General features: G+C 42.7%; 3 protein-coding genes across 3 annotated transcripts; 1 reads left to right on the forward strand and 2 right to left on the reverse strand.

Annotated features, from left to right (window-relative positions):
* Positions 1-1,985: 1,985 nt before the first annotated feature.
* Positions 1,986-3,483, reverse strand: LOC111597571. Its single transcript, XM_030225951.1, has 3 exons — positions 3,413-3,483; positions 2,839-3,006; positions 1,986-2,384 (listed from the first exon to the last, which is right to left on the reverse strand). The coding sequence occupies exons 1-3, from the start codon at positions 3,481-3,483 to the stop codon at positions 2,075-2,077; spliced, it is 549 nt and encodes a 182-aa protein (XP_030081811.1). The 3' UTR covers positions 1,986-2,074.
* A 17,962-nt stretch (positions 3,484-21,445) lies between these two features.
* Positions 21,446-23,774, forward strand: LOC111597548 (diphosphoinositol polyphosphate phosphohydrolase 1). Its single transcript, XM_023312344.2, has 4 exons — positions 21,446-22,546; positions 22,855-22,953; positions 23,075-23,230; positions 23,291-23,774. Exons 2-4 carry the CDS (start codon positions 22,855-22,857, stop codon positions 23,576-23,578), a joined length of 543 nt encoding a protein of 180 aa, XP_023168112.1. The 5' UTR covers positions 21,446-22,546; the 3' UTR covers positions 23,579-23,774.
* A 1,040-nt stretch (positions 23,775-24,814) lies between these two features.
* Positions 24,815-26,696, reverse strand: LOC111597547 (divergent protein kinase domain 1C). The gene is made up of 5 exons (XM_023312343.2): positions 26,278-26,696; positions 26,070-26,222; positions 25,865-26,002; positions 25,603-25,811; positions 24,815-25,542 (listed from the first exon to the last, which is right to left on the reverse strand). Exons 1-5 carry the CDS (start codon positions 26,425-26,427, stop codon positions 24,954-24,956), a joined length of 1,239 nt encoding a protein of 412 aa, XP_023168111.1. The 5' UTR covers positions 26,428-26,696; the 3' UTR covers positions 24,815-24,953.
* Positions 26,697-27,050: the final 354 nt, after the last annotated feature.

Below are 27,050 nucleotides of genomic sequence, written 5' to 3' on the forward strand. Positions count from 1 at the left end.
CTGCCAGTGCCCCTGGTACTGGCTCAGGCAATGCCACTGCCACTGCATAATAAATTCGCTAACCACGTAATGCTGCAGCTGCAGTGCAGGGATTTGGTATACATTTTTTATGCGCTGCCCGCCCGCTTGCAAGTGCCGGAGACACTGGCAAAAGTTTAAGAAAAGTCAACAGTTAACAATGCGGCTTCAACGTGTCGCCCGTGCCGATGTAGATGTGGATGCGGATGCGGATGCGGATGAAACCACAGCAGCAGTAGCAGAAATAGCAGCAGCAGCAGCAGTAGCCGCAGCAGGGCTAAAGTTCGTGCGCTCTAATGGCATATTGCGGGCAAGTGCTAAAGCGAGTCGACGACGCTCCGGGAATATAACCAGTATGTGAGTGTGTCTTCAAGTGTTTCGGGCTATGGGCTCTGGGCACATAGTTTGGCTTTGGCTGCTGGTTGAGTTTGTCTTTAAAATGGCCAAAACTTGCTGCTAATTGGATTTGTCAACTCAATAAAAACTGAATTAAATGCGTTTTGATGGTGTGACTTAATGTTCGCTCTGGGTTCCTTGACCAGCCACCAGTCACTAGTCACCCGTCGCCAGTCATTGGCCACGAGCTCACAAAAAATAAAACTTGGCAGGCAGCATGCATAGACAAGTAAGCGGCCGCAGCCAGTTGCAGGATGAAAGGTATTTTGTTTTGTCCTAAAACTTTTGCATATTAAAATGTCATAAAAAGCAATGTGCAAAGCTATTTCCTCTGCCAATTGCATATAAATTCTGAACTGAAAACAAAACAAGCATTTGCAGCTGTTTTATGCTTGCATAACAAACACTTCGCTCGCTAAGGCAACGCGGCGTATGTATAATTTTGGCAGCCATCGTAAGAGATAAAATGTCATTAAGCCAGAATGCAGCACGCACAAACAGTCCAGATCGACCGAAGCTGGAGCCCAGGCTGTTCAGCTGCCCACACAGTGGTCAGTGTTTGGCTTTGGCGTTGGCTTTGGCGTTGGCTTTAGCTTGGGCCCGTTGCGTGACTGTGACGGTGACTGCGATTCCGATTTCGATGACGCCTTCACATGCCGCAACAGCAGGATGCGAAGTGGAGCCTCCCGTTGGCCAGATTACGCGCACGATATGCTAATTTACATGCGGTGCCAGAGTCCAAAAGAAGTCTTGTTGTGGGCGATCGATGGCCATGCGAGCCAGTCAACGGCACGGGCAGCGGCACTGGCACTGGCACTGAGGCCTCGAGCTCAGAGGCTTGCGGCACGGCCTACGGTGCACCCTGATCGATATCTGGCATCTGGAAAAAAAGTGGTAAGTACAAGTAATCGAGTTGTAATAAATTTAAAGTGTGGAGCACCCACAAAAATACGCCAAGGCAAACTTGTTGCACGCATATTGACACACGCACAGAAGCACGACCAGATGGTGAGAGCCGAGGTATCGAGTGTGGCTGCAGCGGGCAGGGGAATCGCGATAGAAAGTCCTAGCCAAGCTGTTGATTTTCAGCAAACATTTCACCTGCTTGGCTGTTTGGGCCGCTGCCGCCGGCTGTTGAAAGTTCGACCCGAGGGGCTATTCGCTAAGTATTTTCACGTTGCGGTTGTGACCACTTAAAATCAACTGCCTGTAGTTGTTGCCAAAGCAGTTGCATGCAACAAGCGTCAATCACCCGCACAAAGCCAACCCGTTCGCTTCACTGCCATGGAAAATTGTTGATTTGCCGCTTGATTGCGTGCACAGAGTACAGTTGGGGTGCTCCGAAAGCAGCCTGCAGTCAGGCTGCATAGTCAAAGCCATCAACTCTTTATAGATGCATTGTGAAGTGCAAAGCCTAAAACACCGACAAGCATCAGGAAATAGCATTGAACATGTTGGTCAAATGAACAACCACAGCAAAAACAATTTATACTTAATTTCAATTCAAAAAGTGAACAACGCAAGAATATATGAAAGGGCCACTTCAATGGCCTCACTGCAATTACATATATTCTTTTTTGAGTGTGACAATTTATTGTTTATCCATATTTTAAATTTATTAATTTCTTTCAATTATAAAATATGTAAGTCGATAACTCGGTTAGCCAGTTACTGCCTTCAAAGCGCTTGGACTTAGCCCAAGTGGTGGTATTCCTTGACCTTGTGTCGACACGAAAGTGTACTTGGCCACATAGCCATTGGGACCTGCTTCGTAGGTAACGGTCAGAATTCCGGACGGCGATGCATACTGTTGTATGAGCTGACCCTTCACTATCAGCTCTCCAGGTTTGACCAGTTCCACGGATTCCTCACGCACAGCGCCACTTTCATTGATTCTATATGTGAAATGTTGTAATGACCATAGAAAAAAGTAAGAAAGCTCTAGTCGGAGTGTCCTATCATCGGTTTTTAATATATCCCATTATTTTTGAAGAGTATTTTTAGAGTATTAAAAAAAAAACAAATAAAAGCCGACATTACGACACAAAGATTTGAGCCTACTTTGCCTACACAACGCATATCAACTCTACCAACACCGATACTTCGTAATTAATAAAAAAAAATAAGTAAAATAGCTCAAGTTAGGGTGCCCGACTAAGAAATACCGTGATCCCAGTCTGATCTGCGATTTTTATTTATAAAAATTTATACTTAATTTCAATTCAAAAAGTGAACTGCTCAAGAATCTATGAAATGGCCATTCCAATGGTCTCACTTTAATTACATATTATTATATTATTTATTTATTTATTTATTTTTCTTCCAGATTTGAAATTATTTAATTTCTTTAAATTATAAAAAGTATGTAGCTAAGTCGTTTAGCCAGCTACTGACTTCAAAAAGCGTACATTTACGTAAGCAAACCTCCTCAACTCGAAAGTATACTTGTAACTATTGGGACCTGCTTCGTAGGTAACGATCAGCAATCCAGAAGGCACTTCAAAAGATTCTATACGCCGACTCTTCACTATCACCTCTTTAGGTTCGTCCTCTTCCACGAATTCTTCACTCTTGGCCTCAATTTTATTGTTTCTAAATTTGAAGGATTTTAATTAGTATAGATAAAACGAGATTAGGCACTGCTTTGGCGCTCGAACGACTACTTAACACTCGTAAACCGTTTATAAATAAGTACTACATATACGAGTATTATACACTGAAATATATGTGTATTCCCAGTTGCATGTGTCAAGCGCCAATAGTGTTCAGTTAATATGCATCCATATTTTTTGACTCAACCTTGCTTGACTCAATTTGTCAGGCCCTCAATATGCTATATATTTTAAGTCAAGCGTTATTTATTCGAGTTTTTAGCTCGACTTCGTTCATATAGACAGGTGCACAGACGGATGGACAGAAAGGTGACAACACCACACACTTCTTACTATGTGAACAACTATAAAAAATATATAAAACAAATTTTTAAAAATTATTCTACCTGAGAGTATAATTGTTATTAAGCGGCTCCAGCTGATCGTTGTCCTGAAGATTTGGTACTATTCCTGCCATTGCCGAGTTGGCAATTAAAACAAAAAGCAACTATATAGAAGAGAAAAGGTGAGATTATAAATTTCGAGAGAAAATAGAAACATACCAAGGCAATCAAATTAGCAGACATACGGTCGTCGATCTTCTTTCGTCTGAGTCTAGCAGCTAACTAAATAATCACCTTGTGGCGAATCATCTCCAAGTCCCATCACGTAGTCGCTACACTCAAATTATATTAGGCTAAAACGAGTTTTACTTTTTGACGGTTGTTAAAAGCAATATAAATATATCGCGGCCTTAAGCTTGAAATTGTGTGAAGACTACGTCACCCACACATGTCGCAATAAATTAATAATTATTGCCTAACATTGGATGATTGAAGCTATTCGCCAAAAAGTCTTCTCTAATTGAGCAATATATATAATAATCCCCCAATTGGAATTTAGATGCATGTTGTTGGATCAGATCTAAATATGTTTTGAAATTTAAAAATTGTATTTCAATTTGATTTTGTTTACTTCTAGTTTATTTCGAAAGCAATTTAAAAGAGAGAATTCTTTCCCCAATTGATGAAGTCACATGAGCTTGTAGCCGATTTGACGAACATGATCATTCTTTTCTACATCTTGAGATCCATCTGAGGTGCTAAAAATAACAGACATTTCCTATGTCAAAAAAATTATTTGACTGCGAGTGTATTAAATATTAAAATATCAAATTTTAAGGCAGGCCTAATTAGAAAAATGAATTCGAGGAAACCAAAACGTAACTATTCATCTCATTTGCTAATATCTCTGCTAAATGTAAGTCAATAAGCCAATAAGATCTTTGACCCCAAGTAAATATATCATTATTAAAAGGCTTAAGAAATATTTAACGCTCAACGTTATGTTTGGCAGCTTACTTTTATTAATAAAAACGAAATGAAGTTAAAAAAGAGAAAAACTATAAATTCTTAGTTAAATGTAGAGCACGAGCTGCATACTGCTTACTCGTTGGTAAAAGGTAAAAAAAAGGTAAAAGGTAAGGCCACTTTTGCTGTCCATTAAATGAGCAAAATGGCCAAAACGTATTTAATAAACAGTCTTCCAAGCGAACGCTTTTATGACACACATTTTAGGGCCGGAAGTGTGCCCCGCGGCGTAAGCTAACTACCACCTGGGAGATTGCACACCACTCTGGGAACGGAAACTGCCTTTTTCTTTGACTTTGGCCACAATATAAAACTGGCAATTACTTGTACCTCGAAACTGAGATATTGCTTATTAACTGCTCGGCTTTTGTTTTGATAGACAGCGTCCTTAGACAGGCAGACTAGCTTACAGGCGATTCACAATAAAGCATAAAATTATTTTATTGAGTTCCATTTTCAGGTGCCGTGGTCATGTACACAGATTAGCTATTTCGACGATACACGACCCACAGGTTCACCCTCATTTCTTGCTATAAGCTAGATCTCTCTCACTTCTTCCACTTCATGCATAATCAACTCTTCCATCATAATCGGTATTTCTGGATTCAAATAAATTAAGATCAAGTAAACTAACACAATCTTGTAGCTATTATTAAGAAGGAATTTTAGATGACTGCGCAGTGGTTTGTGAAGCGCAAGAATTTTTTAATTTGAAGTTCTACAAATTGTGGTCATGGCGACGAAATAATCAAGTTTGAAATTACGTTTTTATAGTCTTCACTATGTTTAAGAGTTGGTGAAACTAGCAGAAGATTGTTCTGAGAGAACAATTTTTTTACCCTGTGCTCGCAGCATAATAAAGAGATCAAGCCTTGGTTTAACTGCAGTTAACTGTAGCCAAAATTCTGTTTCACTATTTCACGACTACTGTCTATAGCTGCATAGCAAAAGTAAAATTAAATTGGACACTTAAATAGAATTATGAAAGATGCTTTATGAATTCAGTTTTATCGACCTTGTACATTGAAGCCCTCCAATTAATTTATTGTAATCAGATACACAATCATACAATCATATTCAGTATTTTATATATTTCTCTTTATAGATTTTCGGTTGTGGCGACACAAATTGGTATCCAGTTTCAGGGCAATTCATAAAAAACAAAAAGTCTGCCAAGCGGGCTGGAGTAGTCTACCTCTTTATAATTGCTGACCAAATCCACATTTCACAACAGATTCATCAGAATGTTTCATTCCACAAAATATTCCATATGCTATTTGTGAAAGTTCAGTGTCAAACACACAATGCAATATTGAATTTACGATGAGAAGAATTAAAAGTCTGTAAGCAAAGGAAATGGCATATGTCATTCCGTTTCCTTTAATTTACAGCTCATATTTATTGAATATATTGACTGAACACATTAAAGGAATTAGGGGTACGAGTGTGGCTTGGTAGACGGACTCGTGGTAGACGGACCCGTGGTAGACGAAATTTTATTTATTCTTGATATTCTTGATCAGGACCACTTGAAATCGAATATATAGATATTCTAAATATACATTCTTGTTCACCCTACGCGGTACAAGCTTGCCAATCAGCTTTTCTTTAATTTTTATCAAAATCAATAATTTGATCTATATTTTCAAACCTATCAAAAGGAGGTAATTACAAGTGTCTGTAGAATCTGGGTCTAGAAAAAATGTGTAATTATTCATTTCCCATACGAACGCCCACAGTACTGCCAAAGCACAGTCGTTTCCTAGCCGGACATTCCCGACAATAAAAAGGAAAAAATGTAAAGAAGTCTTACTATTTGGCCATGTCGACAAAGTAAGCGTCCAAATCTATAAATATTACATTTCGATTTTTTTAAGAGTTTTCACTTAAGCCATATGATAAATTAATTAGTCTTAATTAAATTGGAAGTATCAGAATTATACCTTTGTTTATAGATCTCAACTGCATATGGTGTCGAGCCTCAGGAAGTCCTCTCATTCCCAAATTTTCAGTAATTGCATGCATAAGAAAGAAACTCGAAGCTCCGGCGTCCGCATAAATACTTTGACAGACCCCTTACCATTCACATCTAGAGATTAACTGTCGAGCCATGCACGCATCGCCGCTAGCTTAGCGTCTGGCTGGCAACAGCCGTTGCCCTGAGCACCCACTAGCAATTGCAGACGAACTAGAGATGAACCCGAGGCAGTCGCTGCGACCGTAGTTGATGATGCCAGCTGACCTTAATCACAAATTTGCATGCGCATTGGGGCCTCGAGTCGACAGACAGACGGAAATACAGTTGGAGTTGGAGTCGGAGTCGGAGTTGCAGCTGCAACAGGTGCAGCCATTGCAGTCGTTGCAGTTGTTATAGAGTTTGTCTGGGCATTGAAAATTCTTGCTACACCCACATGCGAGACACGACCTTAGCAGCTCATTGATTTCAATGGCCTTATGCCTGCAATTTAAATGCATAGCTAGCTATAAATTAATGCCAGACAATTGCATATTTGCTAAGGTCGTTCAAAAGAGGGAAACAGAGACACAAACTGAGACTGAGGCAGAGGCAGGGGGAGAAACCCGTTGTTGCTGCCCCAATGCCTGGGAACGGGCAACACCCGCAATTGATTTTGTTCTTTTTTTTTAATTTTTTGGGTGATTTTGTTATGACTTGCAGCTGCAGTACACAGCAGCTTGATTTATGTGACAAAAGCTGCAATGAAGGCCGTAGCTCATATGGCAAAAAATTGTCAGCAGAGCGAGCCATAAAAGCCGAGCGCCGAGATACGAGCCCGATACCAGGCACTAATCAACACGTATTGATCATATGCAAGTGGTCAGCAGTCACCAGACTCGAGAGTCCATGGAACAACTCTCTATTAATTAAACGGCAGCAGCAGCAAAAACTTAGCTGCCGTTTTGGTCAGTACACGTTCACCCAACTACAAATTGCTGTTGCCACTTTAGTGCGCCAGCGACTGATTCTTAGGCCGGCTCCATGCGACCAATATGCTTATCGTGGCGGCGTAATCGCCAATTGCCAGCACCGAGGGCAATGAAAATGGACTGTGATGCCATTCCACGGACAGAAGGACGTAATAGGACCGGGTGCCGATGAGATACATTCTACAAGGCATAATTTATACACAGCTCTTTTCCCTTAAGCTGCTCATAAATGTGGCAGTTTTCCTTAGAACAGTAGAAGTCAATATGGTCTGTAACACGTATAAGCCATTGCGGTAAGCAGGCAGGCTCTTGGCTTACAATTGGTTTGTTTTGAAGCAGCTCGTACATGGAATATTTTTAACAAAATGGAGCTTGCAACAGATGTAATCTGCTATAAACAATTCCCTACTAATGATCTTCAGGGCGAGGATTTCACAGTTGATTGCGAATGAAAATAAATATATAAAAAAGTGAGCCATTTCAGTCATGGATAGTTATTAGAAAAGTATAAGGATTCATTCCCTTATTGGATCAGATTCCGAATATAATTTTAAAAAGTAAATGAAATGCATTTAAATTTGCAAGCTGTGTAGTTCATTAACCTAGAATCTACTATATTTGATCTATGACAAAACTGAAGCAACGTGATCACTTAACAATTTTGTTGCTGCAATTTATTGGAGCTGGCTTTGGTTTGGCCATTCGCAAATCAATTTGAAACAAACTTGTGGTCCATTAACGACAAATGACATTCAAAAAGCTATGAATTTTATGCGCAGTCTATCGCAGCTTGAATGGCAATATGCGGGTGCTTTTCGCTAGGCCAGTTAACAGCCAACAGCCAACAGCTAACAGACTACAGGCAGCAGGGAACAGCTAAGAGCTGAGAGCAGAGCCGGCCAAGCTGGTTTCCGTCTGATGTCTCCGTTGCCGACCTGCCCCAAGGCGCAGTGCGGTGTAATTAATGCAGCAGCAGCTGCGCTTTGCTCGGCCCCTGCGCCAACGTCGGGCGTCTCTCGGTGCACCTCGGTTATCTGACGCTCGCATATTAAAATCTTTATAGTCTTTTGCGGTTTGTCTTTGAGTGTTTTTTTTTTTGTATTTTTTGGCATCTATTCGATTTAGAAAATGTCGCATTGGCTGCGTGAGTGTGGGAAACTACGAACTGGTGCCCTGCAGCCAGCAGCTAGCAGCCTTCAGCAGGCGGCTGGGTGTGCATGGGCGATACCAATCACAAGCGCCCGCCTGGCGCTGCCAAATGGAGCACAGCAGCCGCGCAGACGATTGGAATCGGCAGATGACAGCGTTGGTGGCTTCCTCCTACAAGTTTCGCCGTTTGGCTCTTTGACAGCAATTTTATTTAATTTCTGCACTGATGCTACACAAATGATAAGAGCCCTGTGCTTAGCTAAAATTGCATTTCATTTGTGCCCCGAAAGTGTATATAGGCAGCTCGAAAGCATGCAAATGGCCAGCGCGCGCTCCTCAAGCGCTTTGCCACCTGCCCTGGTGATCAGCGTCAACATGATGCGAGCGCAAGTGGCTGCCGTGTGACCCATAAAACAACGAACCAAAAAACAGAGCAAGCAACGAAGTTCTGATACGCTTCAACTGTCTGAAACATTCTAATTGAACAAGTGGAGACTGAAGAAACAAAGTTCAGTCATTAACAGCCATTAAGAGTACACTTACGAACCGATCTACATACATATTTGTGATAGAGACTTAAATGATGCCTAGCATCTTTGTAGTATAAAAAGTATTTATAACAATAAACCATGTGAAAAAACTGTTATATATGCATATAACACGTATTATATGAACTGGTATATATAATAGATATGATCCATAATTGTACAAGGTGAGCTGTAAATATAGATTAATATTTTAAATATATAGCTACATTAATATATTAAGCTATGTATATATGAAGTTGTTTTCCTTTGAGCCAAGTCACTATACCCGCAGCAGTATGTGACGTGTCGAGAGTCTCTGACCCAAAACAAGAGCGTCCAATTTGTGTGGCTTGTCGTAAAGTTTTTGCGAGGCAGTAGCTGCTGCAACGGCAGACGTTCATTTGGTTTTTATGAGGCAGAAAGCTTGGATGCAAACACAGCATCCGTCATCCACCTAGTCGTTTGTCTCCTCGACTTGATTAGAAGCAACCAGCAACCAGGTGGCAAGCGATGCTTGCCTCGCCCATCTTTTTGTGGCATGTCCTGTTGATTTACGCGTGTGCTTATTGCATTTTTGCTACATGTGCACGCCCAACAACCAACAACCAACACCCACCACCCACCACCCACCACAGACCATAGGACCACCTGGCTGAGACAAATCGTCTGGCATTTTGTAGTTTGTCAAAATGTTTAACCCGTTAATTGTGCGATCAATCGCTGCATTAGACGCTGCCAGGTAACACTAAATCAACAATTGGCAACGCCGGCGCACTTGCAGCAAGACGCTGCATGCTGTATCGCTGGCTGGCGGATTCCAATTTGTTTGCCACATGGGCAATTACGCAAGCAGCCCGCCAGCTGCCCACAAAATCAATGCCCGCTCGCTGAGCAAGAAGACCAAAGGGGGCAGCTAAACAATAAATAATGAGGCGAATCAGCGCCACGTAACAATCGAAGGGGCGAGACGCAACCCGATGCATCAGCGCCCATCAGATGCAGCTGTCCCCGCAGTTCAGCCTTGATCGTGCCGCTCAGCTTTTGTCAATGTACAAGAGAAAGAGAGCGGGACAACGAGAGAGAGAGATAGAGACAGAGTAGCGATTGCCATCGGCAGACGTTGATTGCACCTGATATATATCAATATGAAGCGGTGCCAGGTTGTAAAAATCGAGTCAACGGCTACTTCAGCTGTTAGCACCTGCAATCGAAAAGACGTCCGCTCATCATCGTCTGTATTAAGCAGTAAAATGCGTAACGATGCAAATGTATAGCACATCGACACGGAAATACCCTTTAAAACTCAATCAAGAGCGAGACAGGGGCTGCGAAAAAAAATTTGCTTCATTCATTGAATGAGAAGAGAGAGTGAAGCTGCAGTTGAAGTTAAACATGCAAATATAAATAAAGAAAATTGTATTAAATTATTTTAAAAATTTTTTACAATTAGTGAAAAATAATAAAAAATATGAATTTTAATAGAAATTTCAATTAAGTTTAATTAACGCTTACTTTGTTAGTGCGTGAGCTAAACGAAAAGTTTACCCGCAGCCTCGCTGGAGCCTCGTCCTAAAAACTTCATTAACATTATAATAAATATATTTAGAGCAGTTCACAAAAGGTTCAAATTAAATTCGGATCGGTTCCCAATCAGATTAGCAGCTGTATGGCTTATGATGCTGATGATACAAATAACAACGCGCTGGATTTCGCCTGAGATCATCTTTAATGGAGCCTCAGCCAGCGGAGCTTGTGCTGTGGTCTGTCAGAGGTAATTGATTACGCGCTCCCTTTGCTACCGAAAAACCGGAAAGCCGAGACTCACATTTGGCCCCAGCTCTGATGCAGATCATTCCCAGACGTAATACCGACCCGGCTTGGTTCGGTTCAGTTCGGCTCGGCCCACAAAGCGTGTGAAGCCGGCACGAAGCCTTGACAGCTGACCGATGCTTGGGAATCCAATGTGGCACCTGAGCTACGCATTGATTGAGACCTGGCAGAAAACTCTGTTGCAAGCGTGCAGCGTGGAGTGCATTGCGCATACGCCGCGTGCATCAATTTTCCATAGACATCGACAGACGTGAACGACGTCGTCAACAACTGCTGCAACGCGATACGAAACAATTTTTAATAATTGACAATTAAACTAACAATAATTGACAATAAATATTAAAGTGGCGCTGCAATTAATGGCGCGTTTTAGCCATATAAGTCGGGTCTCGTCGAGGCTTAGCGGCTCAACGTCAAACGGAGATCGCCTGACAGTGTGAGAGCGGCTAAAAAAGAGAGCAGCGACTTAATGTAACTCAATTAGTTGAGCACCAGGGCCGATAAATCAATCACTAAAACAGCGCCCATAATCAGAGCAACAAACACTGAAAAGATATCGGGCAACCCGCGGCTTGGCACCTGGCTGAGTGGGATCCCGGCCTCGACTTGGTCCCGAAGCGAGTTTGGTTGATGATTTGCGTGCCGCGTTGCCATTTCTCAGCACATCGACCAACGCAGGCCACTTCCGGCGCAACGCGACTCCAGCTCCGTCTGGGACGCTCTGTTTGGCTTAATTGAAACATTTTGCGTAAGCGGTCAGACGAGGTGGGAGGACGCTGCTATGATGCGACAGCGCTTTACTTTGCTTGACTCAAGTGGCGCGCTGCGCCCACGCAGCATTTTGTTGGACTCACTCAACATTGGCAAATCGCGACCAGCCACAGTCTTGGCCAGGGCTGCATCTCCATTTGGACTGCGGCTAGTCACAAATTGAAAGCTACAAGCGGAAGGTACACGATTTATGTGGGCCGACGAGCAACAGCATTAAACGAAAGTGCCCCTTCATGCAGATCCAGGGCATAGGCCTTGGATGTGGAAGCTGCCGCTGAGGACGCTGGGTGCTGGATGCTGGATGTGTGGTGCAGATTTTCAAATGCCGCTCGTTCGGCGCTGGCCACAGTTAATCCAGGCCCATCCAGCGACATGGCCATGAACGCCGTCGCCAGTTTATGGCATTTTAATGGTCACTTAATTTTGTTTATGTTTAATGGGCGCGCCTGTGGCAGCTGCCCGTGGCTCCGATTGTACCAGCAGTTGGAGCTGTATGGTATATTGATTGCCGATTAACGTACCAGGTAGCCAAATACATGGAGACGACGCCATTGTTCGCAAATTACGCATATAATTTCCAGATGTGGCAGCTTTTGTTAAATATTTGAGCAAAACTCGCAATTTTAATAAGCTCTCTCTCCCCAATGCCAACTTTCCCACAACAGGCAGGCAGGCAGGCAGGCAGGCAGGCAACTTGGCGGCTATCTATGCTGAATTAACAAAATCATAAAGCAAATAGTATATGATCGCATACTATAGCTTACTCGGGCCCAGCGAAAAGCTCCAGCCCAAGCTCTAATGATGATGAGCGCATCGCTTTTTGCAAGCAAATTGCAGGAGCGTTATTTCCTTTGTCGGCTCACACCTCAATCTCCAATTGTATATAGCTGCAAGTCTTATCCACACCGCAGCTCAAGCTCCAGCCCATGCTCTGACTCAAACTCTAAGCTCGGACCATGTGTTGCTTTGTGCCTCAACTGCTGCAGTCGTAATGATTTATGAATGGCAATTTCAGCGATATTTTATTGCATTTTAATTAGTGTAATATCAATTTGGTTTCAGGACAGCAAAGAACCGCACTTTATAAATCCGGAAGACATTGTAGAACAAGATAGAAAGATGGGAAAAGGCAGCGAGTGGGAGTGAGAGAGAGAGTGGGAGAGAGTGAGATGGAGACAGAGAGTGGGAGAGCTACGCCTCGGAGGAGTTTCTCAGGTATAAAATTTGCTTTAACAACCACAGTGCTTTAGGTCGCACCATGCTCCAATCTTCTAATTCTCAGCGAGTGACACACCCACGCCCACGCTCAAGCCCGCAAAGACAAGTAACGACGCGTGTCGTCGCAACGCCCACACGTTCTTCATAAATCTTCCAATTTAATAACTCTTTAAATGCTTGTAAATATGCAAGCACAATAATGTGCCACATATTTTTTGAATGTCGCACGCCGCATTCGGCGGGCTCCTCCACAAAAATTAACTGGAAAATTCGTACGAAATCGCTCAGAAACACTGCCAAGCGAGCCAAGTCTCGAAAATCATGTGCACTTTGGAGAGGAGTGAAAACAGACCCAGAATTATATCGAATTTTTTCTCTGATCAGACATTTTATGAAATATTATAAAAGTGTTTATAAAAGTATATATAAAATACTTTGTATTGAGCTCTAATAAATATCTTTGTAGAAGGCTGCCTGCTGCATGCAGTTGTAACTTCAGCTGTAGTGAACAACTTGGAGTTTGTATAGTCCGCAGTGAGTCAGAGCTTCGTTAATGATCCAAGCTTGATATCGTTTTAATTGTTTTGTCATTTAACAAACATTCTAAAACGTGATCACATTTCAGCATTGTCATAAGCTGCTGCGATTCCCACTTAATCCGTATGTGGAGTCGTATTCCGTGTTCAGCTAACAAACCGCATATCGTGCAACAAAGTAAATGATGCAAGGCATAAAGAAAGAAACTGAAAGCTGAAAACTGAAAACTGAAACCCATACAAAGCCATCTTTCTTCTGCTGGCAAAACGATGACAAATTGCATGAAATAATATAAATTTTCAGTTAAGACAGTAAAACTGTCTGGGCTGGAGGCCTCGAGTGCGGCAGCTTCAAGCATCAAGCAGCAAGCTGCACGCTAGCTGCTAGCTGCAAGCGTCATGTCAGGGTCTGCTGTGGCAGACTCTGTGGCAAGTAAACTGTTGTTTTTCACGACGACGCTTGTCACATTGTCCACCCACAAGAGCAGACGACAGAGCTGACTAGACCGGAGGCCTGGACCGCGGACAGACTTGGCCAGACAGCAAGCAGTTGCTCTGATCTCATGGCAGTCAAAAAATTTGCATAATTTGCTGTTAAGGATTGTTTCTCTGCCCGTCTAGGATCACCCACGCCTGCCTCAATGGTGACTGGCAGTTGCCAGTTGCCAGTTGCCAGTTGCCAGTTGCCAAACGCCCGTTGAATAAACTCGCTGAACGCAGTCAGTTATGAGTGCATCCAAGTCAATTACCAACACCCGCATGGCGTGGCATGCCGCCGCTACCCACATGCTGGCAATAGAGTAATCTGTGCATATTGGTAAACCCCTTTATGATTGCGATGCTGTTGTTGCATAAACAATGACAACAAATTGATCGTTGCAACTGAGCAGTTGAGCAGCTCATTAGCGCGTTCGTTAAACCCGGGCGCAGTTGCCACTTGCCACTTGCCTCATGCCGCCTGCCACAGGCGATCAATAATTTTCGAGATTTTCATTTAATTTGTTTGAATTAGCGCAGACGACGCGTCGCTGGCGCAATTTTCCCACTGCCCGCTGCCACTTAATAAATCTTTGTAAATTTATCGTTATCGCCTAATAAAATGTCACTGCAGATGTCAGAGACATGTGATAAATTGAAAGCGCCCAGCGTTTGAAAATAGCAAGCAATTAAGAGCAACAGCAGAAGCTATGGCTGCCGCCGTGGCAGCCACTGACCAAGCCACAGACAACACCTTCAACTTCAACTGCAATTTTATGTGGCACAGCCAACAGAACGAGGCCATATCAAAGCATCTCTCAGTCAGCGGCAACGGCGGCAGAATCGTCTGATTGCAGCAACATGCTCGAAATTACTTTTCTGTGTAACTGTGGCACACACACACACACACACACACACTGGCACACACAACGCACAAAACGAAACAAAACGAACAACAATATCAACACAAAGGAGTTAGATGCAGTTAAAAGTTCGAATTTATAACACTCTTCTCAAAGTATATTAAAAAGAGAGTTAAGCATTGGGCTTATGAAGACAGTAAGTTTGCTCTAATATGGAGTTTCCCGGAAAATCTCCTTGTAGCTGCTAAGCTTGCAAGGAAGCTAGATTGTTGACAGTAGTGCTGCAAGAGTAGCTGAGTTTTGTAGTCCATTGTAATGCACGAATGATAATTATGCAGCAAAGGGTCTCCACGGATGACTTCAAAAGAGTATAACAAATCAGGCATATCCATACCTTTGCAATGTATCGTATGCCGTATAACGTATAGCAGATAACAAAGTCTTGAACTTGCAACATTTTCACACACTCTTCACGGGGGCAGGCAGCAGGCAGCAGGCGGCAGCAGCGATAAGCGGGAATTAAATAATTTTACACTCTGCGCGATTATCGGCAGCGATTGCGATGGCAATACGGATACAGTTCGTGTATGCTAACGAGCAGGCAGCTATAATTGGCCCAGGCCAGGCACAGCACAGCACAGCACAGCACAGACACAGATACAGATACAGATACATTCGCAGATTCAGATACTGATACAAATACATTGGCAGACAGAGGCTGCTCGCGGCAGTCAGTCTGTGAGCTACATTCTCTCCGGCCAAGGCAAAAATGGCCACGCGCTTGGCCGGGAGTCAAGTAATTGACAAACAATTACCTTTAACGCAGCATTGTTCCGTCTCTGGAGCAGCTCTCTTTGATCCTCGGCGTTCGGCGTTCGGCGTTCGGCGTTTTGGCTTTCAAGTTTGGTGCGCAGCGGCAAACACCTCAATTCTCAATTTTGGTAGCCAGCGCGAACTGCTTTGCCTATGCCGAGGCAATTGTCTGGAGCAGCTGCTGTTACTGTTGCTGTTGCTGCTGCACCCCCAACACCTGCACACAAAGAGATGGAATAGCGGACCCAGAGCGCAGCCCAGGCCCAGGCCCAGGCCCAAGCCCAAGCCCAAGCCTTATCCAAAGCCCCGACCCATACCCATACCCATACCCATACCTATACCTATACCATAATAATAAATATTTCATGAAGCTGTCAGCAACAAATAATCTAAAACTGCAGCGCGCTGACCAAAGGCACAAAGGAGCCGCCACCGCCGCCTCTTGGAGAATTTGTTAGCTTCAGCTTCGGCTTTAACTGCACAATGGCTGCCGGTGCCTTCGCTGTCGACCTGGCAAGCGTCTTCTTGTGGGTGTTAACAGTCACCACTGGGCGAGGAATGCGGAAAGCCTAAAGAGTTACCAGTTGACTGCATTTATTAAACATAAATTCATGGCCATATTGACATTGCGCTTGCCTCCCAAAATCAATTCAAATACATGCATCCAAGCCAGTTTCGGGGCAGCTGGAGCTGGGGCTGGAGCTGGATCTGGAGCTGGAGCTGGCATAAATGGAGCAGCATACACCTGCCAATGCATTGACATAAACCATAAACCGGTCGCAGTCACTGCTGCTGCTGCTGCTGCTGCTGCTTACGCACTTGCAACGAGATCAGCATGGGATGCTGCGCAGATACTGCGTAACCTGTTGCAATCATTTGATGCGTCAAACATGCGCTCAAACGCCTTGCCGCGCCCTCCACTCGGACCGAGCAGAAAATTTTTATTATTATTATGACCATTTTAGCTACCAAGCATGCGTAAAGCATACGGCCAAGTGGGCCGAGAGGCAGTCAACCCACGACCACGTCACGACCAGCCGGCGCAGCGAATCCAGCAGCATCAGCAGCGGCAGCGGCAGCAGCAGCAGCATTGGCATCAACAGCCGGCCAATAAATTGTGACGCTAATGTAAAGTGTGGCAAGCCATTAGCAGCGGGACGAGCTGGCAGAGCTGGCAGAGGTGCCAGACCAGAGGCAGAGGCGGCAGGCAGCGCGTCGCACACTCAGCAGCCGCGGGTTATTGAACCTACCCCACGGCGACAGCTGACGAGGAACCTGCGGCACCTCCAAGTGGGCGTAGCCAGTGCCCACATTCACCACTGCTCCATAAATTGAAGGGCGCCTCATTACAAACCAGCCTAGCTACAGACTAGCTGCCAGCCTGATTTAACTACAATAAATTATTTGTGATATAGCTATAAATATATGCTCAACTTAATTTTCTTTTTCAGGTTGTATTGCTGAAGACTTCTTTTACATTACTTCTTTTAATAAACATGACAGATTGCCCTGATAGTCATATACTGACTGGCTGCTGATGCCTAATGCTGCAGACAATTGCAATAATTTAAGCCTTGAGCTGAATTATGTTCTAAATATAATTAGATTAGTGAAAAAGTTTACTCTACACTTGCTAAGTTTGGCTGGGAAAGAAGCTACTCCAGTGACTTGAAGCTGAGTTGAGGGAAACGTCAATAGAAGAGCGGACACCTGACAACAACTATGCAAACTACTAAAACTATTTCTGAATATCAGAAAATACTCGGAATAAGATTGACAATGTTACAAGAAAAAGCAAACTGAATTCATACCCACTGCTAGAAGCGCAATACAATTAGCGTATTTTAAGAAGATTCCACTTTGAACTATTTCATATTGATGCAGAATTCAAAAGTGTTGCAGGACTCCAAGAATAGTAAATTTTCAAACTTGAGTCTGTGGAACCTGTGGAGATATACATTTAATGCAATTTGCAATGTGAATAACTCATCTTATAAAGGAAAAGGAAAATGACTGAAGATAGGAAAAGATTTCGCATTGGGCGCTAAGTATTAAAAAATCTAATTTCTAACTATTATCGATAAGCGCTCATGGCCAGAACAGTTGACAGCAGGCAGCCGTAGGGTTTTGCTGTGTTGTACGCCTTTTGGCATTTTTATGACGTCCGCTGACAGATTTCACTTCCAGCGGAAAACGGAAGCAGCTAGTTTGACTGGCTGCAGCGAGAGCTGGCCAACCAGCAACTGCAAGATGACTTCCTCGACGACGCATTTTTTGTAGGCGCTGTCTCTGGTTTGCATTTAATAGATTAATTAGAGGCAAGGCGAACGCCGCCCAATGATTAAGCAAAAGTTGTTGCCGCCGCTGACTTCCGTCAATCAACTGGCAAGGAAATGGCGCAGGGGGCAGGGGCAGGTGCGGGAGTTGGCAGCAGGTGGAGGCGACACTTGCCAGCGACACAATATGCTGTGCTGCGCTGTGCTGTTACGTCCAAGTTAAAGTTTATAAACCGACCAAAAGCAACGCAGAACTCAATTCAAACGCCTGCTGCGACTGCGACTGCGGCTGCGGCTGCGGCTGCTGTCCAATTTTTTTGTGCCGCCTTTTGTCAACTGGCACTGCAAGGTGCCCCGGACGATGGCGACACACAAAAACAACAATAAGACACACTGAAAGAAAAAAGAAACAAAACTGCCAACCGCAGGCACTTGATGCCAAGCGACGGCGGCGCTGGTGGAGCTGCTAGCCAGGGCCAGGTCCCGACGCCGACAGAACGTGGTTAGCAAATTTATTATGTAAACGGAAATACGGCATATCCTTGCTCAGTGGCGATGGCAGTGGCAAAGGCAAACGCAAAGGCAAAGGCAAAGGCAAAGGCAAAAGCGACGGCGTCGCAGCAATAGAAATAGTTTTGCGGCTGTCGAGGCAAAAAGGGCAAAAGAGGATTGAGAACCGGGAGCAGAACCAGGAGCTGAAGCTGGAGCTGGACCGAAGGAACTGCCGGAGCTCGTAAATCGCATAAATTGTATAATTCTGTTCATTGTTGTAGTTGCTGTTGTTGCTTGTTGCTTGTTGCTGTTGTCTGTTTTGCGAATTTGTTGCCAAATTGCAATCGTAGGTGAGCCTTTGTTTGGGGGCACTCAGAAGGAGAAAGCCAAAATGAAACAATATGTTGCCCAGCCAGCATGGCCGAGCATGCGAACCGCCAGCCGCCAGCCGCCAGCCGCCAACCGCCAACTCTCCGAGCCGCGTTCTATTGAGCATTTTGAGCACGTGCGCAGCAACTGCTGTGGCTGCTGATGACAGCGATAGCAAATTAATGACAGGATCAACACCTGCGACAGGACTGCAGTCAGCAGCTTTGAATTGGTTTTGAATGAGACCAGACTGATTGAATTTCGACTGCCACTCAATTAGCAGTAAGTGTCGCAATGCCGTACAACATGTCGTATACGTAACGCCAGAGCGCACATTGAGCGAATTTTGAGAGGGATCCAGATGTAAGAAGATATCGGAGTAGCAACTAGAACTACAATTTTATACTTTTCAGTAGAATATTCTATGAATGAATCATTTTAATAGCCGCTCTTTAATGAAAAGGGTCTGATGAATGAAAAAGTATCAAGTCAGCTTATGAATTTCCAATCAGAAGATTAGATTTGGTTACTTTATTACCAAACTAATATATCTTTGAAACTATAGAAAGCAACACCAATTAATAAATATGTGTGTATATATAAAAACAGAGGGTCAATGCAGATCTGTGCAATAGCTTAGGTGATATTGATGTTCTCATACTCTAGCTGTGTATCGGAGTGAAGGAGGTACGGGTCATTGCATAACTTCTGACATATATAAAATATATATGTATGTATAGCACAACAATTTATAATAATTGGTTTAGCATTTGAATTCCTCAGGTTTTCCAATACTAAGAAAGATGTTTGCAATTAGGCCAGGGATCTCATAGAACACACATCAACTAAATTAAATTTAAGAATCTGGAACTAGCAGAGTATTAAGATAGATGATATATCTGAGGAGGCACTCTAGTTGAAAGGTGCAAAATCCTCTTAGAAGTTTCACTCGCAAGAACGATAAACAGTTTGTTAATCAGTCAATCGTTCAGGTAGTTCTTGAGTCTTTGAATTAAGCAACTTTGTGAGCTCAAAATAATATTTGAAGTCGAATATTTTGTAATTATTGATAAGCGCTGCTAGCAAATGCCCATTGCCAGTTCAGCAACAAGGCAGCTCCAGTAAATTGAAAATTTTTGCACTTGATTGTGGTCGCCGGACGCATCAAATAGAAAAAGTTTGCGCGCCAAAAGGACGCCTATTGTAAATTACGACTTTGAAGTGATGTGCAACAAAGCGTGCCGCACGCTGAGGCAGAGAGCCAGACAGACTAAAAAAGCCAGAAAAAAGTTACTATTTGCAATTTATTGATCGGCGCTGAATTAATTCGTATGCTAAAAGCGAAAGAGCAAAATTAAGAATTCGATGTCAAAATTTAAACGCAATCAAAAGCCAAAGAGCGAGAAAAACGCGTGTTAAACAGTTTAACACTTCTGCATGAGCACGTTGAGCCAAACACCCAAGAAAGAAATGAAGCTCATAATTCATGGGCAGCACAGAGGAAGAGAGAGAGAGAGTAGATCTGAAAATGTCTAAGAAAGCCAAAAGGAAATGGCAATGCATTAAGAAATAAGCAATTTGCTTTGCAAGAGCAGCAAAAAGCGGCAGAGCAACAGACACAGGACGCAGCACGGAGGACACAAGACCAGAACCAGGACGCAGGACACGGGACACGGGCCACGCAGCCAATGTGTCGCGACTGTAATGCAAAGCCAAAGCTGGCAGTAAATGCTAAAGGCTAGCCAAGGACACGGGGCCCCTCCCAGCAACCCACCCACCGAGCGGCCCGCCCTCCCAGATGGGGCCTTCAGTTATCCTACGCTAAGTAGTTGCATTAAAAGCTTACAGCCGAAAAACCAAAACCAAGAGCTCAGCAACTGCAACAAATGCAAAGCAAATTCTCCAGGCGCCCAGCCCATAAAATTTGCCACGCCCTTTTTTTTGACTTTGCCATTTGGTTTTTGGCAGGCGCTCAAGTAACGTCTTGCATTGCGGCAGTAAATCATTTCTTAGCCTTTTCAGCCAGTTGACGACCTTAAAGCTGATATTAATTCCATATAAATGGCCGCTGTAAGCGATTCGATAAATATCGATACCTGTTGTATGAGGATTATTGAAACTGCTAATTTTGTATGTGAATAGGTGGAAAATAAAGTCGTTTACATATCTGTTTCAATATTAATATGTCTATCGATATATATCGATAAATTGTTAAATATGATAATCATAATAACAGGGAATATATTACTGTACATCATTGATAATCGAACTGATAAATACAGACTGATAAAATCGTTGATATATAGAAAATGCAGCTTTCGACTCACTTAGAATATCTTGCTTATTTCTTATCGCGTTCACCAAGTAGATTTTTTTCGATTTCGATAGCTGCCTATCGATAAGTATCGCTGACTAGCTGAGGGCATTGGGTATCACTTGAAATAATAACAGAATATTCCATCTTCAGATTCACTAAGGTAAGTAGAATTTATTAACATTGTCAATAGAGTCAACTATTTTGACAATATAAATTGTTATAAATTATTATAATATGTAACCAATGGCTTATGGGATATTTAATGGCTACAGTCTATTTATTGAAGAGATCTCCGTGAAAAATTGGGTTTCTATATAATTTGATTATTTTACATTCAAACTAAACCAAAATAGCATTTTTAAATTTCACAATTATTGCCCCATCTACCGGTTGAACTACCGCCATCTGTTGTTTCCTGCATGTAAAGTATTCAGTGCTGCCAACCATTGAATATAGCGTTGCCAACTGCTGCATGGGGCTGCCAACTGCTACAATTTGTGGTTGTTTCGTTTTATTAAGAGAGGTAACACTGTTTTTTGCATCCTCCTCTTTGTCGAGCTGTTCGCCGATGCAACATTCGTGAAATTGTTAAAATTGTGAACTTCTAGCAGTTGCTAACAGCTACAAATCGTAACAGTGCAAATAGAAAACGGTGCTCAAGGCGTGACACGTGTGTTTGTCTGCCGAACGCGGCTATTCATCACAATTTCGGGGCGTGTTTGGAGCGAGAAAATGGAAAACGCATGTTTCGTGCTCAGATAAGGCCCAGCTGTGCGTCGGTCTCGCTCAAATTCAACAAATTGCGAAAAGTTTCCGGCTAGGCTTACAATTGAGCAACACAGCAACTGCGACTATCCAAATATCAGCTGAAAGCAGGACAAAGGCAGTGACAGCAACGACAACAACAGCAACAACAAAAGCAACAACAACCCAACTCGAACACAAATACAATCCCAATTCGAACGCAAGCACCAACTAAAATACACACACTCAACAAAAAAAAAAAACAAAAAAACAACAACAACAACATGCACCCACTGCAAAGTAGTTAAATAATTCTGCCCTGTCTGCGCTTTATTTCCTCTTCATTCTTGTACTCGTTTTAATTTCAACAAGTTTTCTGTTCTCGCTTTCCCCACATCTCTTTTAAACCATCCGACGCGCAGTTCTTTTTTCGTTACTACACAACAACAACTACAGCAACATACAAAACTCACACAGACACACACACCTACACAGTGACACGTACAGCTATCATACGAACGAATCGGGCATACAACAGTTTATTTGCTGTGACGCAGCAGCCAACAAAAAGCACCTGCAAAAACGGCACGAGACCAGCGACCGGCTCCCGGTGCAGCTGTCATAGCGAAAAAAGCAACAACAGAAACACACATACACAAACACACTTGTTGCAAACGCAGCAAAAGGAAGAGACGGAGAGTGAGCGAACAAGGGAGCGAGCGAGCTACAGAGAGATCAAAACAGAGAGAGAGAGAGAGATAGAAAAGGGACGTCAAGGCGGCTGTCTCTTCATTAAGTGCCTAAGCAGTCGGCTATCAGTCGCCGCACATATAAAACGCAAAGGTAAGCAGCCAGATGTTTGCGAATGTGTTTCAATCATCATTCATGACACGGCTAATTCATAAACGGCAAACGGTACCCAGCACACGCACACACGACGTACATAAATAAATCGTTGATAAGCCGGCGCTGCAGTTACCGGCGGACTCTAAAGCGAATGTCTGATAAGACGGAATCACGATTCTCATGTGCGCGCACATTCAAATTAAACGCGACAGTAATAAAATGATAAGATATAGTGAATTATAACCCCAATCGTTACGAGTATTCGCTGATTTGTCGACTTTCTAATCGTATCTTTGTACTTTCAGATGGTCAAGGAAAAGCCCAACTCGACACGCATCTATGATAAGGATGGTTTTAGACGGCGAGCTGCCTGCATTTGTGTGCGAGCCGATAACGAAGCGGAGGTAAGTTTTGATATTTTAGTTCGATTCCCACAATAAGATTTCATTACTCCTCAAAAAGTCTTGAAAATCAATCAGACATTAAATTTCGTATAGCATAATAGAAGCTTTAAATGTATTACAGGTTCTGCTGGTGACCTCTTCGCGCCGTCCAGAACTGTGGATTGTGCCAGGCGGCGGTGTCGAGCCAGAAGAAGAGCCCTCGGTCACCGCCGTCCGTGAGGTGTTGGAGGAGGCAGGCGTTGTTGGCAGCTTGGGACGTTGTTTGGGTGTCTTTGAGGTATCGAGGAATTAAATAATTAGTTTCATTTAGCAAATATATATTTATGATATTTTATAGAATAACGACCATATGCATCGTACCGAGGTATTCGTAATGAACGTGACTCAAGAACTCGATGAATGGGAGGATTCACGTAGCATTGGACGCAAGCGCCAATGGTTTACTATTGATGATGCTCTGTCACAGCTGGCACTGCACAAGCCCACCCAGCAGCATTATTTGATGCAGCTGCAGCACTCGAAGACGTTGGAGAATGCCCACACGCCGGGTCGTGTAGTGAATGCTACCCACCCGCCCATATTGGCTAATTCAGCATCCGCAGCAGCGTCGCCAACAACGGCATAAAGACACATGCAGGAAGAATAAGCACATACATACGCATGCACACATACACACAGAGACACACAAAGCGACACACACCATAAACACATATACACACATTATTTGCACTTCCACATTTTGACATTTTAAAAATTTACAATTAGACAGGCAGTTCATATTTTCGGTACGTTTAAATCATCTACCCAATACCCGCTCCCCATTACAATTGACTAAGAAGTCCGCATCCTTTTCGAGTTTAATTTAAGTCGACCGCTACACTTATGTTTTTAGAAATTATATTGAGAGAAAAATGTATGTACTTTAAATAAGAAATTGCATAAAAAAGAGAACAAACAAAAACTCAATTAACAAATGAATAAAATCTACAACAAAAATGTAATAATTTTTGAGCGCTAGGGCACTTTTTGCAAAACGAACTATGTGTACTAACAACAAATTACGATATCTATTAGATTTTTCTACTCTTTTATAATTTACTTAAAAACATCTTGATTATTGTAATAAACAATTGGAAATGGCTTTAACGAAGCGCTAAAAATTATTTATTATGCTAAGCGCCCAAAATCATATAACAAATATAAATTATAACACAAATTAAAAGCGAAAACAAAAAAGAAAAGGAAAACACGAAACTATTTCGTTCGATATCTGCCACAATTTAACAATTGAACAACCTCTGTATAAACTTCTGTTACAGGTAGAATCCTTAGAAAACTAAAATAATTGACTAAAGTTGCCTATGCAAAAGAGTATAAAAACGCAAACAAATAATATAAAACAATCTATGCCGGAAAAATAAAAAGTTAACTTATTGTAAAAAAAAGAAGATATTAGTTGATCCAGTAAAAATTAAGAGGGATAACTAATTAAAATACATTTTAAAAATAAGGCATATGCACGCTGTACTTTTCAAAAATACAAGGCAAAATAAACAAATAATAAATACATATAAAAATTTAAAATTTGAAATGTCATTGTGATAAAACCTAATCAACACTTTTATGTAGCTCTTTTTGGAATACACTTTTGAGCACTTTCAAAGAACGAAATTTTAATTCAAGTATGAAAAGCCCACGAGGGCAATTGATTTTCAATGTGAACTCGAAATAAGTTGCAGAAAAAACAAGATTCATCGGCAAGCTTAACAATAGAGAAACAAATTGTTTCAACTTAACAATAATTTATGACAATTTAAAACGAAAATAAAAAACACAAAACCAAAACAACTGAGTTGTGTTATCATGTGTTAAAAAATCTTTTATTTATGTTATTCTACGTCTGTTAATTAATTAAAACTATTTTCTGTAAAAATGCTACCAATTGTTGAGCAAGTCATCAGGAGGAGTTACCAATTCTATTGCATGTGCATCCTGCCCTTCTAAGCGCCTCCTTGCTGCCTATGCCGTGAGCTCTGACTCTCCACCTCAGAGTCCGAGCCGGAAGCCGTGATTACTGCCTGCAGCAGTTGCTTTAACTCATTGTAAAGCCTGAGAGCCAGCTGGAGACTCGGCGCCTGGCGACGTTCTGGCACCTGATGCTCCTTCGGCGGCTGCACGCACATCTTCACAAGCTTCTGCAGCGAACGCGGCAAGCGTATACCACTCAGAAGACCTGGCTGAAAGGTTCCGCTACCCAAGAGGACATGCTCGCAGAATATTTGAAAGTTGTTGTTCTGCTGGATATGTGTACAGGCCTGACGCTCTGCGTCGCACAATCCACGACACGAGTGAAAACTACAGTCAAGATTGGTATGGCATTTAACGCCATTTGATATACGTTTGTCCAGATAACTCTCGACATAGACATGCTCCGCGCTTTGGTACTTGAGACGTCTGTCAGGTGTGAGTCCAAAGCGATTCACCTGCATCTTGCACATTCGCAGCGGCTCAGGTTTCATCTCTTCCAGCCGAAATATGTACTCCATGATGCTGAGAGCATGCTTTAGGCGCTGCTGTCGATTGGACGAGCTGTCAGGCACACATAAAAGGTTTAGCCAGATACGAATCAAATGTTTCCCATTTACTCACAGATACTGAATGATGCTGGGATTGGCTTGCACGATCTCCAAGCCCTCTGTGGCATAGTAAGGGCCACAGGAGCCCAGCACAGCCGGAAACACGGAGTCCTCGTCAAAAAGTTTGCCCATCATATAATTGTTGTCCTTAAACAATCGCCAAAAGCTTACCATTTGCTGTGCGTTATTATCGGCAATCTCCTGGTTGACCAGGGCACGTATCTATAAATGAACAAAGTTAACTGTGAACTCGTATGAGAACTTTGGAAGCTTACCATATTATCATCTAATGTCACATTGTAGGCAAGTATGATATGCAGCTTGACTATCTCATGGAATTCCTCGATTTTGGGATAAATGGCCTCGCCCTTGCTGTTCGTCCAACTCAAGTCGTCGTCGTTGTGCTTCGCCAGCTAGTTACCGGCATTGCAGTGGTATTGTAGTCATGACAACTGAAAAGCTAATATCAAACTGACCTACCTTCACGGCGAGCATGTCGCCATTCTTTTCAGCAGTAAACAAAATCGTTTTCATATCATTCAGCGGGCATTGAAAGTTGTCGAATGCCGTCTGGCTGCTGCACAGTTCCTCGCAGAGTGATCCACTAAACTCGTGATGCTCATACTTCTGGCACTATCATTCAATTATAACAGATATACGGCAAACGTATAAATTACATTTTTCTTACCATGTGCGTGAGGCTCCTGTGCGACATCAGTTTAAAGCAGAAGGATAAATTGAGGAAGGCATAGCTGAAGACGCCAACCGCCAACAGGACCGCTATAAGAACCGTTCGCTGCATTCCTAGGCGAATTTTGCGACGCAAGGCAGTCAACATATTTTATTGTAGATTAAATTTTCATCTTCGCCTCAGCTTTTTTCCCTTGACATGCCCACTTGAGGTACATACACCAGTCGCAGTCAGGAACTGTCATCCACGAACATTTTGACGTGATTTGCACATGCGCGCTGCCAATCGCACCCTCATGGCAAAAATATTGGAGTATATTATGGGAGTGGCGATAATTTAAGAATATTGAAATCGATAGCGATATAAGTTTATGAATTGTATTTATTTGGCCTTACATGCGCATCCTTAATTTCGAATTGAAGTTGAATTCTCTGATTCATATTACCTATTTGACGTTAAGACTTATTGACATAGTCTATATGAATATCTAGATATCCTTGACCCAGGAAAAGCTCTATTTATTATTTATTAAAAGCCGCACAACCTATGAATGCCAATGTATTTCACATCATCAACAATTTTTGAAGTTGCGCTCAATGTGCATAAAATGAGTTAATGGCCGATTCCTCATTTGCAGACCCAGAGTTAGCTACCATGTGATCCAGAGGTCTTTTCTGAACTCATTTTGTCGCCATTTAAGTCCGACTCATGTATTATTAACGCTACATGTTCCCGTCTATACCCTTAAGTGAAAGGCGTTGTTATTTGAA

The sequence above is a fragment of the Drosophila hydei genome, unplaced genomic scaffold (assembly GCF_003285905.1).
Source record: "Drosophila hydei strain 15085-1641.00,03,60 unplaced genomic scaffold, DhydRS2 tig00000001-arrow-pilon, whole genome shotgun sequence".
NCBI classification, from domain to species: domain Eukaryota; kingdom Metazoa; phylum Arthropoda; class Insecta; order Diptera; family Drosophilidae; genus Drosophila; species Drosophila hydei.